The 13,130-nt window shown below is 36.5% G+C and overlaps 1 protein-coding gene across 2 annotated transcripts; it reads left to right on the top strand.

The window, feature by feature from the left end:
• Positions 1-12,101, top strand: flvcr2a (FLVCR choline and putative heme transporter 2a). Of its 2 annotated transcripts, XM_014996610.2 has the most exons (11): positions 4-1,146; positions 3,482-3,623; positions 3,740-3,880; positions 4,312-4,379; positions 4,624-4,727; positions 6,629-6,739; positions 6,912-7,017; positions 7,121-7,232; positions 8,542-8,606; positions 9,683-9,790; positions 10,722-12,101. In XM_014996610.2, the coding sequence occupies exons 1-11, from the start codon at positions 607-609 to the stop codon at positions 10,770-10,772; spliced, it is 1,548 nt and encodes a 515-aa protein (XP_014852096.1). In that variant the 5' UTR covers positions 4-606; the 3' UTR covers positions 10,773-12,101. The 2 variants fall into 2 exon arrangements, with proteins under 2 accessions (XP_014852097.1, XP_014852096.1); XM_014996611.2 differs by lacking the exon at positions 9,683-9,790 and having other exon boundaries at positions 1-1,146.
• The last annotated feature ends 1,029 nt before the right edge of the window (positions 12,102-13,130 follow it).

Genomic DNA, 13,130 nt, shown 5'->3' with positions numbered 1-13,130 from the left:
AATTAAACCAATATACAGACAGGATGATGGGAAAAAAAAAAGTTTCAGGGTTGAATAAGCTCATAAACACAAACCAACTAGTGGTGGAAAATCTAACAGATCTGAAGAAACCAGTAAGCACATGAGAGAAATGAGATGGAAACCAGGTGAATCTAATTGACTGACTGGCGACAGCTGTCAGGGGAACGGAAAACTTTGGGGAAATATACTAACTTTAAGAATATGTAAATAAAATTAACACTAAAGGGCAGAAACCAAAATGAAAGACTTAACAAAAACAAAGCATGACACTGATTGGCTCTCTGTTTCATTGTCCTCCTTATCTCAGCAGCTGGGAGGAGTGAAATGGATTTTCTGAGAAAATCCTCAGTATTGATTCAACTGCTGGGTCGGCAGGTCGGTCCCGTGCAAACAACCTGACTTCTGATCAATTCCCCTTTTGCTGATGTGGCCACAGAACTTCCTGGTTTTGTTGGAACATTTAATTTTTTTTTTTTTTTGGGCAGAATCACGTGATGTCTCGAAAGCGATACCAGTTTTGTTTCCATTTAAAGTTCCTTCATTTCATCGGTGTTTTGCATTGAGTGTCATTCTATACGGGAGAGCATGAAAGGCGACCAGGACACCAAGGAGATTAGTCCGGATTTGGGCAAAGATGTTCAGATCCAGGCTGACATCCCAAACGGGGAGCGCGGCTCGGCGCTCCCGACGCACCTCTACAAGAGGCGCTGGGTGATTGTGCTCCTGTTCAGCGCTTATTCCCTGAGCAACGCTTACCAATGGATCCAGTACGGGATCATCAGCAACATCATCATGAAGTTCTACAACGTGGACGGCTTCGCTGTAGACTGGCTGTCCATGATCTACATGCTCGCGTACATCCCCTTCATATTCCCGGTCACCTGGCTGCTGGAGAAGTATGGACTGCGCTGCACTGCGCTGGTGGCCAACGCGCTCAACTGCGCAGGGACGTGGATAAAGGTGGCCAGCGCACGACCCGACCTGTTCTGGGTGACCCTGCTCGGACAGTCTGCCAGCGCTCTGGCTCAGGTCTTTATCCTCGGGATCCCCTCCAACCTGGCCTCAGTCTGGTTCGGAGCAAATGAGGTTTCCACCGCCTGCTCCATTGGAGTGTTTGGGAATCAGGTGAGTAAGTTGATGGGGCAACGTGGGGGTAACATGGGCAAAAGGGGGAACTGTTTGAAGTAAACCTTTGTGCATTGGGTTTACTGTAGGTAAGAATGGGGGTGGGGGAAGTAAATTTCTGCCAAATACCTCAGAAACGTTTAGATTGATCAGAAATTTTCTAAGAAAATAAACAAGGACAAGTTGATAAGTTGCTAGAAAAAAAATCAGAAATTTTGAGATTTAAGCTCAGAAATTTTCTAGCAAAAACATTGACATTTCTGAGTTTAAAAATATCTAAAATTTCAACTTTTTTTTCAGTCCTTCACTGTGTTCATGCAGGCATCTTTAGTGCAAGGGGGAACTGTTTAAAGTAAACCTATGACTGGGTTTTAAAAAAATTTAAAATTTCAACTTTTTTCATTAACTGTAATGCTGGATAACTGTTTTTTTGTTTTTGTTTTAAACACTCAACGTTTTGAGTTGAACCAGTTTATTTTATTAACCCCAACAAAAAAACTTTACCGACTTTTGAAAAAAAAGCAACCCTAAACTATGATGCTGCTCCTGTCATGGTTTACTATGTTCATGCAGTCATTTCCAGTATTTATTTATTTTTTCTGCTGTGGCACATTTCTCAGACAGCAACATGTCCTACAATGTAGCCAGGCCTGAATGTATTCTTTAAAAGAGCAGACTTCTATTATCATGCCAAGAATGTGACCATAAATTCCTGCAGCTTTGTTGTTGAGTTTTTGGCTGCCTGACCTGTTTTCTTGTCTTAATCATTTGAGGAACATTCAGCTTTTCGTAGTCCCATATTTTCTCCATTTACTGTCTCTCTGTCTTGTGCTTTGTGCCCTTCTGCTGACTGATACGCCGATCTTTTGAAATACCAGTTAAATCTAGAAAAATCAGGAATATTTAACTTGGACATTTCAGACATCTTTGCAGATTAATAAAATTCTCTGACTAATGGGAGGAGGTGTAAAATTGATTAAGGATGTTCACACTTTCTGTATGCAACCCGCATTATTATTATTATTATTATTATTTATTATTTTTAGTCTTGAAATAATTGTTATGGCCACTCTTGCAACATAATAAAGTCCAAACAACAAAAATGCAAGAGTAGTCTTCCAGAAGTAGGTTTTCGACTCACTCAAAGAAAAAATAAAAAGCACTCGCGGAGACTTTTCTGATTTCAACGAGGTTTCTTTTAATTGTAAAAATAACAAAAAATAATCTCCGAGTTGACTTGGAGATTTTGTACCACAAATTAGATGTTAATTTGTGGTACAAAAACCTTTTCACTCCTCACTCCTTCACCGAACAATCAGATCAGCCCCAGCAGCTGCTTCACTGCAGGAGGCTGACTGACGAGGAGGATCTAAGCAAAACAAACAAACAAATAAATAAATAAATATACAATGGATCTACCATTCACATAACTTTAGATATGCGGAAATTAATAATTTAGCAAAAAATAAATCTGGATATTTATGTTCATAATTCATTCTAGTTCCACTTGTTAATATTGACAAGGAGGTTAAAACCACTGCAGAATTACGCAAAGCACTCTATTGTATAGAGAAATGCCTGCAGTATTAGGTTGTGTGTTTCTTTTGACAACACAAAAGGCTGATAATGATGTTTGTTTTCCACTTAGAGTCTGCTCCTCAACATGCATTAAAAATTTGGAAAAAATAAGCAGAAATTGAAATTTCATTCAGGACATGTCCACATAGCGAGCTGCATACCTCACTGTGGAGGTAGAGAATCATTTTTGTATTTTTCCTGAAAGCTTATCAGTTTTTTTTCTTATCTACAAGACATAAAATGGGTCTTTGAAAAGTTTTGCATATGACAGATTTCTGATCGAACAACTTTAGAAGTTTTTACTATGTGAAAAAGACTCCTCAAACCTATTGTCAAGTGTGAATTTTTTATTTTTTATTTCAGCGTCTTCTTTCACCTGTGTTGGACAAACATTCTGGTTGTTTTGTGGTTTAGGCCTTTAGTAACAATAAAAAGACCCATTTTTGTTAATGTTCACTTGCTTTGCCCTCTGTCCTTGAATCTTGTGCTTCCAGGTTTTATTGTGCGTTTTAATTCCTGCAGACATTCTGGACATTTTTCACAAAATCAATCTTAATACATTTTTTTCCCGCCACATATGAAAATGTCAAATAGAATCAACTCTTCTGGTTGCTTTGAATGCTCAATGAAACCAGGAAACTGAGGAAAAATGTGAATTTTAAATAGATCTATATGTGCACGTTCTACTGGTTTTGTAATGTATTTGACGTCTGCTTGTAAATGGTATTTTCATTTTCTTTTTTTTTTTTTTCTGCAGTTGGGTGTTGCCATTGGGTTCCTGGTCCCACCCATGCTTGTTCCTAATGTAAAGGATGTAGACGAGTTGGCGTATCACATCAGATTCATGTTTTACATCAGTGCGGGTGTGGCCACCTTCATCTTTGTACTTGTGGTCATCGGTATGTCTGCTCCCCCAAAAGGGCATTAGGGTTCTGTGTTGTAGCTCCGTTTACATTAATCATCCTAAACCAGTCTCTTCAGCAATTGATTCTTTGCACGACTATTTGTTTTGTAGTGTTTCAGGAGAGACCAGAGATCCCACCAACCCAGTCCCAGGCTCAAACCAGGATTTCCCGCTCCACTGATTACTCTTACATGGCCTCCATCTGGAGGCTGCTGTGCAACAAGGCCTTCATGTTACTTGTGATCGGCTATGGTTAGCCCCTCTTGCTTAAAATGTGTATTTATGGAAGACCCTGGGAAAGATGTGTAAATCCTTTCAACATAGCTTAATGCAGTAGCGTAATGTGTGAAAACTTTGGAAATGTTTGTTTTTATGACCCTCCTAGCAGTCTCTCCACACTGTCATGTAAAGATGAACTTTTCTCCTCTTTCAGGGCCATTTGCCACTTTTCCATTTGTGTACCTGTTTAATAATTGTGCTGATATTTGGTGGTTATACAGGGAATTTTCAACAATAAGCTTTTTTTCTTAGCCATTTCTTGATTCTGAAGATCGGCACACATCTGCCTACCTTAAAATTGCATGTCCTCTTTTCTTTGCTGCTAATGTGTAATTCTGTTTTATTTACAGCTGATTATCTCAGAATAATAAAGGTCTCTGTTTTTTTTTTGGTTTTTTTTGCAGGGTTGAACGTTGGCAGTTTCTACGCCATTTCCACACTTTTAAACCGAATGATAATTGATCGTTATCCTGTAAGTTCCTTTATTTTATTGCTAGAGAAATTTTCTCTTCTGTGAAGCTTCTTTTGTCCTTTCTTAGCACTGGTTGACATTTTCTATGTTTTGAGCTTTTGTGCAATTCATTTTACCACCAAACTTTAAAGCTTCAGGACAGCTGACCATCACAAAGATAACGTTTCTGGATGTTAGGAGTCTGGGTAAAATAATGGCCGTGTTCCATGAATCAATAATTAATCACCCTGGTGTTTCACCTCAGGGTGAAGAGTTGAATGCTGGGAGGATCGGTTTAACCATTGTCATTGCTGGAATGGCAGGATCTCTCATCTGTGGCCTTTGGCTTGACAAGACCAAGACCTACAAGTAAGATCCTCCTCTAACTCTGTTTGTGAAACCTGATATTTGTAAAGGTAAAAGTGAGCCATGCAATCAGACATCAATGAGAAGCCAAACATTAGTTTGGCACAAACAACAACCAGTGCGGGGATTTTTCTCCTGCGAAGTGCCTTTTATTTAATTTCATGTTCAGTTGGTCAACTTGTTCTCACAATCAAATTAATCTGATGGCTACAAAATCAAAATACGGAGCTAACTTAAAAAAACGTCATTGCTCCTCTCCAGAATGAGGTCCAACCACAAAAGGTCAGGAGCTGGTTGTTCAGAGTGTTGTAACCAAATTTATGTTGGAAGGTAAAAATATAGTGTTAAAGGTTTGGCAATAACTGTATCCTTGAGTTCTGTGAAATAAAATACTGTCACTATATCATATATTAGTTCTACATAAAGTAGTTTTCTGATTTGTTCAATTTTGGGTGTTCATTTACTGTTAGCCATAATCATTATTTAGCAGAAATAAACACGATATATCACTCTGAGTTTTTACATTTTGATTTGAATTACTGAAAGATCTTCTTTTTTTTTGTCTAGTTTGAGAAACACTTGTAACCAATAATATTTAATTGCTCAAGTTGAATTGAGATCAACAAGAATCCAGCAGGACTGTTTTTATACACTTTTACATAAAAAAAATGCTTAGAGTTCAATTAAAAGAATGTTTTTGAGGCCAGCCTCTGCTGAAATCCTTCAAAGACCTTGAAAACCTTCAATAGTGAGGTTATTCTTGGGGTACATGAAGCTGAATTTAAAATAAAATAAAAAAAAAAACAAGTATTGTTGTTTTTGGGAAGAATTAGGAATGCTTTCCTCAAAGTAAGTGTCTCCTTGTGTCTTCACATGTTAGTGCTTCGTGTAATGAGGCGCACAATCTACTGTGGCAGGTTAAAGTCCTCAGATTCCTCACATGCCACAGTAAATGCATGGCTGTCAAAGCAGTTTGGCTCAGGTTGACTCTGGACCCTCACATTGTCTTACTGTGTCAGACATTCACTGGACTTTGCTATATCCACAAAATGTTTTGCAGCATAATTTACGCATGACTGTGCAAGAGGCTGTGTTCTCAAAGTAAGCATGTTTTTTTTTTCCACAGAAAGTGGTTGGGATACACTTAAGAATAGTGTTTTTAATAGTATTAATATTGTTTGGTTTTTTTGGACTACAAGCTAAATTTAAAAAACAAATTCCAAGTTAATGCTTTTAATTTTATCTAAAGATATACTTTCTACCTTTTGAACCGTTTTTTTTTTTTTTTTTGCTCTGTCTTGTGAAATGTTTAAGCCAATTTAAATGTAGATTTTAGGAATTTTTAAAAAAACATTCTTAAACATCTTAGTATTTGAACATAGTATCATCCATCCTTATGGACATCCTATATTGTTTTCCCATTGCTTCTAATTCTCTATGCAGTCTATAATTTTAGATCATTTAATGCAAAATATGAAACTGCTAGTCATTGCATACGCTTGCTTATTTCTAGCTATATTTCTGTTACATTGAATTTGAGGGCTTATAGTCAGTGAAAACCCAACATGAGCTCAGAAGATTATGACAAAATATTCCAAATAATTATTACACATAAACAATCATCACCGACACCCTGCACCAGCTCACTGCTAAAGAAGCTGGCAGTTCGTTGTGCTGAATCAAAGATATTTAATGGAAGTGGAAGAAAAAAAAGTGTTCAAAAACACAAAGGTGCATAACAGCAGTAGCCTGGAAAGGACTGAAATAAAAGCCACTCAAGTATTTCAGATTCATAAATGTTATCTGCACATCCTGGTTAGCTTTGAGTTCTTACAGTTGGTGTGGATGTTTGGTATACTTATTATCAATAATTCTTTTAAAATTTCTTCCTCTGGTCCCTGCAGACAAACCACCCTGGTGGTGTATATCTTCTCTCTGGTTGGGATGCTGGTTTACACCTTCACCCTGAACCTGGGGCACCTCTGGGTGGTTTTCATCACCGCTGGAGTTCTAGGGTAAGTAGACAAACTCAGATGTTGATATACTGTGACGTGTTCAAGGACATTTGAGTAGTACTAATTAAGGCAATTAGTATGTGGGCAAGAGCAGCAGTACATCAATGTAATTGTACTTGAGTAGAAATCCCAAAAGATTACCTGGCATTTGGTTCTGTTTTGATTTCCACAGTTTCTTCATGACCGGATATCTCCCTCTTGGCTTTGAGTTCGCAGTGGAGCTCACCTTCCCAGAATCTGAGGGAACCTCGTCGGGTCTGCTCAACTGTTCAGCTCAGGTCGGTTATTGGTGGCACTGATTAACTGCACACTTTCATTCTAAACACATGGCATGTATTTACTTTTGGGCCATAAACACTTTTTATGTGACTCTTGTTGCAGATTTTTGGAATCGTTTTCACCATTGTACAAGGAAAGATTATCGATAAATGGGGAACTTTAACTGGAAATGTGTTTCTGTGTATTTTTTTGCTAATAGGAACAGTAATAACAGGTGAGACACGAGCATCAATATGTCACTTTGCAGCCACAAACTACAATTTATTTATTGGGATTTTATTGCTATAGACCAGGGTCTGAAATCTTTACAAAAACTAATTTAAAGCTGCAAATGTCAGTGTTTTTTTTTTTTTTTTTTAAATTACAACTTATAATTTCAGATAAATATCTACTATATGAAACTGATTATTTTTAAAGAACCACAATTTCAGTACTATTTTTAGATTTTAAAAATAAAGATAAACACAAACTTGGTAAAGATGATGGATCGTTTTCTCCTGTGGGGACAGATGAAAATGAAAAAGCGCATGGATTCCAACCAAATAGGAAAATCAAATTCCAAAAGCATATCATTTAGTACTTTGTCATTCTTCACACTTTTACTCTTAATTGAAACATGTCAAAAACTCATATTCTTTCTACTTTTCAGTTATGCAGTGCTTTGTGTGGCTCTGTTGTGTAAAAGCCCAACAAAACACATTAAGGTCTGCAGCTGTAATGTGACAAAATGTCAAAGGGCATGAAGACTTCTGCAAGTCCGTTTTTATTTTTGCTTTTTTTTTACTTCCTTGTGTAAAAGCTGTTATCATATTTGGATGTTTGCTGCCCCCTGGTGGATACATTTAAAACAAATTTGTGAAAGTTGCTCGTGGACAGTTTTTACCTTAAATTTTGTTGCAGGAAAAAAAAGAGATGCAATCACTCAATCAGGTTTATTTTGTACGGTGTGCACAATACAGAGAGCTTGTAAGACAATCAATAATGAACCATTGAGTCAACACATAGGTTTTATACCAAGGATAAAGATCTAAAACATGTCAGAAACGGTCTGGTTCCCATGTAGCTGCAGGAAAACGACTCCCAACCTTGTGTGTGTGTGTGTGTGTGTGTGTGTAACCCATACAGGTTCTTTCACAAGCACTTAATTTAATATGACTAGCAGGTGTTAATTTTACAATAATTTTCCCACCACAATATGTTTGTACTTCATATTTTCATACATAGTTAATTTGTGAAATAACTTGGATAAAGTTGTTTTCACTATTTCCTGTGAAGCCCACCAGCTTTTTGGTGTTGGATCCGTGCTTTGCTGAACATTGACTGAAAATCAGTTGTCGGGTTACAAAATTCTTTTCACACTATATGCAATTTGTTCTGGGTTTTTGCCCTCTAATGCAAAGTTGCAGCACACAAGACATTTATTTGGCACATTTTACCTTTTAGAATGTAGAAATATCCTTTCTTTTTAATTGCATCAACTTTAAACATTTAGTCTACCAGTATAATGCCTCTATTTCTCACAGGATTCATCAAATCTGACCTCCGGCGGCAGAAGGCCAATCAACAGGCTGAGGTGCAGCGAGTGAGTGTAAGTATCTGTGTGAGGTGCTTAAGGTCTGAAACGGGGATCTTTCACCAGATCAGGTCCCAGTCTGGTTTGGTCTTTGCAGTTTCTTCTGGCTGCTTGGCTCCAGTTTTTCCTCATTGCAACATCCTGCTGGGTGATTTCTGGGGTTTCTTTGCTGTAGGGGATAAACTTTTGTGTTGGTATGTCTAAGCCTTCAACAAAAAACACAAGCCTCTTTTTTGCTGCTTACAATTTACAACAGATTGTTGTCAGTTGCGTGGTTATGTTTTGCTTCAGAAATGGCTTTCCAAGCTTTCAGTATCGGTGCAGCTAACTGCTTTCAGATATTTTGTGATTTAGAAATTAAATTGCAAAATACCTGATAATTTGTGATATGTTTGTGACGGCTCATTTTATTTCCAGCAAAATGAATTGAACAGCTGTCATCCCAATGATTGTGCAAGTCATAACATTTCAGTTAAATGTTTCAATTTTGAGTTTTTAGTTTTGCTATATGCCATAATGGGAATAAACCCTTAAAATATATTTTGAGTAGGGAATCTGTATAGTTGGTTTTACTTTGAGCTGAATTACCAAAACAAACTTTACAGGGGTAATATACTATACAGTGTCATGTTATTCTAAAGACACCAAAAAAGGAGTAATGCAGAAATTTGTCCTGAAACAAAATGTATTGGGATCCAGCTGTTAAACTTTTTTTTTTTTTTTTTTTTTTAAGAAAAAATTCAAACATTAATTCACTGTCATCTGCAGCTTGCATTTTAAAACGATCAGAATTCCTTGATTTTTTTTTTTTTTTGTTTTGTTTTGTTTTGCTTAAATTTGAATAAAAACGCAGCTTTGACTTAAAACACCAGGACTCCTACATACTTGTTGAACTTAAGACCAGATTCTTTTGTCAATGGCTTTCTAAAAATACCTGGAAACTAAATTATTCTGGAAATTAAGTTTGATCTTAGGTATGCTACAGTTTCCTTATTAAAGTCTGTACAAAGAGCTTAGAGGTGACATGGTGTGAAGGATAAAGGTGACCCTAAGGGCCCCCCAGATCTTTGATACTGGAGCTATGATTACAGCCTACAGAGTCCAAGACACCAGTGCGAGACTACGGAGCCACAGCATGCAGCAGGAGTCATGACTTTACCTCACAACTTCACAAAAATCTAAATGGATGTGACAACAAGGTAGGGTCATATGAACAAAAACTCCCTGAAACCTCAAAAGTATGAAAACTATGGCAAACTGTAGCCCTTACACCGATTATATTCTTGTTGATGCAAACATAATCAGTTTGTGCCAAGTTTATTTGTATATCACATTTCATCAACAAGGGAGTTCAAAGTGCTTTACATGATAAAAACAGTCACCAGTTCTGAAAACAAGCAAACGTATCATTTTGTCAAATGTCGTCATCAATGCATATCAAATATGTTGATCAGTGTTCCACTTACTAGTCAACAACTTTAAAAAGGAGAGTTTTTAACCTTGATTTAAAGAAATTATATTTCAGTAGCATTGCAGTTTTTGAGAAGTTTGTTCTACCATAAAAACTGAGTGCTGCTTCTCCATGTTTGGTTTTGGTTACTGATAAACTTGAACCAGAAGACCTCAGTGGTCTGGAAGGTTGGTACAGCAACAGGTCTTGTATTTCGGTCTTAATCTGTTCAGTGATTTATAAACTAACAAATGTATTTTTAAAGTTTATTATCTGAGCTACAAGGAGCCAGAGTAAGGATGTTAGAACTGGGATGATGTGCACTATCTTCCTGATTTTAGTGAGAACCCAAGCAGCAGCATTCTGGGTCAACAACAGCGGTCTTCTTTTTTTTCTTTTTCTTTTTTTCATAGGCAGACCTATGAAGACACTATTGAAGGCTATTGATAAATGAGTTTCTCTTTGTCCTGCTGGGACCGTAGTCCTTTAATCCTGGAAATATTCTTCAGTTGGTAGAAGGCTGGTTTTGTAAATATCTTTATGTGACTCTGAAGGTTCAGATCTGATTCAATCACTACTTGGATCTAGGTTCTAGTTGTGTATAATCTGCATGGTTATGGTAACTAATTAATGTTTTCTAAGCTGTAGTAGTGCTTATCGTCTGCCCATGTCTCTTCCAGATGATGGCCACTGATGTTCAAGAAGGAATCCTGAAGGAGAGGAAGTTCTAAGGTGAAATGATGTCTCCTCAGCAAACCACAAAGAGAAGAAACAAAGTCTTAAGGGACATGTCGGCATGTGTAAACATGCCAAAGTAACTACAATGCAACATGCTGCTGTGACTAGTGAGTATATGGAGACTCTGTGACCATGATGGACACCCATCTTTGATTCTTTAGTATTAAGAACTGCTGCTCCTTTTTTTACTGTACTGACGTGCAACAAAAAGAATCACATTAGTATTTAAAATGCAATTTCTAAACCAACTTTTATACACGTTTGAAATGCACTTTCAGAAAATGCATCACTTACAGTTGACAGTCTCTAATTTTCTGACTCCTATCTATTAACGTTCCAACGGGTTTTTTAGTAACATATTTTCATGACTTTTTAGATATTAATCTGTGTTTCCTGATACTTGTGCTGTGTGTAACTGAACTTAAGTATTTACTCTGAAGGCACCTGTTTGTGAGTTCTGTGTTTTATCAGAGTGATCTTAAATGTAGATCATAACTGGGACGTCCTTCCTTTACATTGAGTAAGGCTCATATGTCACCCGTTTGCCATTAAAGGATCACCTGGTTGGTATTCTGCCAAGTATAAATACTGATTGATGCTGTGCATCAGAGTACACTCAGAGGTCAGTTTTCTTCTCATTTTACAAGAATATGTCTGAATCGTTATTTTTTTTTTTAAATATCTAGAAGATGAAGAATTTTGGCAAAAGATGGATAAAAAAGAAAATATGCCATTTTGCACACAAACGTCTTCACTGCATATTTTTTCCAGAATGATATAGGTTGTGTGAGCGGAGTTGGCTCTGATTTCCGGTACAACTTTTTTTTTTTTCTGGAAATTAACATAGAATTTCAACTTGAGTGTATGACATCATTTTCTACAGCAGATGGACTGTGATTATGAAACTTTAAAAACCAGGCTGGGTGAATGATGGATAGAGAAATGAATGAATGGAAAAATGGGTGGATGAATATTGAATAGAGAGAAGTGGATTGATGTTGATTTACAGGTGCAAAGATCAATGGATGGTGGGTAAATAAATGGACTGATGGGTTTATTGATTGATGAATTGGTACCAATTTCTGAAAATAGAATATCAAATAGTGTGGAAATGACTTTTAGTTCCTTTGTCCATGTTTGTGGAAAATGCACATTTTTTTGTGTGGGAATATTAGATGATTTCCACATTTAATCAGATCATTCTGTAGCTGTGAGAAAGTCATTGTAGAACTATGTACTGTAACACTGCCAAACATTGACTACAAGCTTTTGTACGTTGCACATTTATATTGGTGATAATAAATATTTCTGTGCTGCTGTAACAGTGAGTTTTTCCTTATTTGCACTCACCTCATGGCTTATATTTCTGAACCACTGAGTCGTTCAGTAATTTAAAGTAGTTTTCAGAATTTTAATTTGTAAAACATTTTTCATAATGAATATATTGGGGATTTAGGAAGCACCAGAAAATAATATGGATTCAAATGACCTTGGAAAAACATGACATGGGAGACGCACTAATATACTACTAATATTAAAATTCCCACCAAAAACTGGTTACAAAGAGAAGTAAAACAGGTTGCATGAGGAGCAGTTGGTAAGCTTAGGCTAAAAACCAAAAATTAAACGGACATAAATGAACCACAAGGGGGATTTTAAACATCTTAGGATGGGTTGGGAGAAGGAGAGAGATGACACAGTACCATCAAAATAAAGATATGGTAACAAGAAAACAGTACAGGAAATTAGATAAAAAAAACACACATACTAAAATGGGACAAAATTCCAACCAAAAATGCAAAGGTTTAATGTCTGGAGAACCAGCTCAGTTTCTTTGATAATCAAATTTGATCAAACACCCTAGAATCCCCAGATGGTTAACCTCAATATTCTTTAGGTAATTGAGTATTTTGTGCCTATTTGAAGATAGATTATAGATAGTCCTGAAGATAGATTGATAGATCTGTGAATCATGAAGGACGTTGGGTACATGTTGGAATTATATATTCATAAGAAAAAGAAATAAAACCAGAAATGCTGGCAAAAATGTGAAGTTTAATTCAAATATCGAGCATGGATGATTTCCTGAAAATAATGCAAAAAAACAAAACAATTACACCTTTAAAATCAAGATGTCTGAATTGCTCTGCAAATAAATACTTTTCTTATTGCGAGTTCATAAAACCTCAACTTTGTTTCTGAGGTAAAAATCAAACGGCTACTGTGTGTGTAAAACAGTTACATGATGTAGTTCTTTGGTAAGTCTGAACTGATAAAAAAATAGAGATGAAGTGAAAAAATTATATTCCAGATTACTATGTGGCTTAACTCTGCTATAATATTGCTCCCTT

Source organism: Poecilia mexicana, unplaced genomic scaffold (genome assembly GCF_051168715.1).
Source record: "Poecilia mexicana isolate PSO_F unplaced genomic scaffold, ASM5116871v1 scaffold_22, whole genome shotgun sequence".
In the NCBI taxonomy this organism is placed as follows: Eukaryota; Metazoa; Chordata; class Actinopteri; order Cyprinodontiformes; family Poeciliidae; genus Poecilia; species Poecilia mexicana.
This window is presented reverse-complemented; position numbering and strand designations above follow the sequence as displayed.

Coding starts and splice junctions, on each gene's coding strand:
- flvcr2a (XM_014996610.2), top strand. CDS start 607: ATGAAAGGCGACCAGGACACCAAGGAGATTAGTCCGGATTTGGGCAAA. Junction 1,147..3,481: donor TTGGAGTGTTTGGGAATCAG/GTGAGTAAGTTG, acceptor TTTTTTCTGCAG/TTGGGTGTTGCCATTGGGTT. Junction 3,881..4,311: donor GTTACTTGTGATCGGCTATG/GTTAGCCCCTCT, acceptor TTTTTTTTGCAG/GGTTGAACGTTGGCAGTTTC.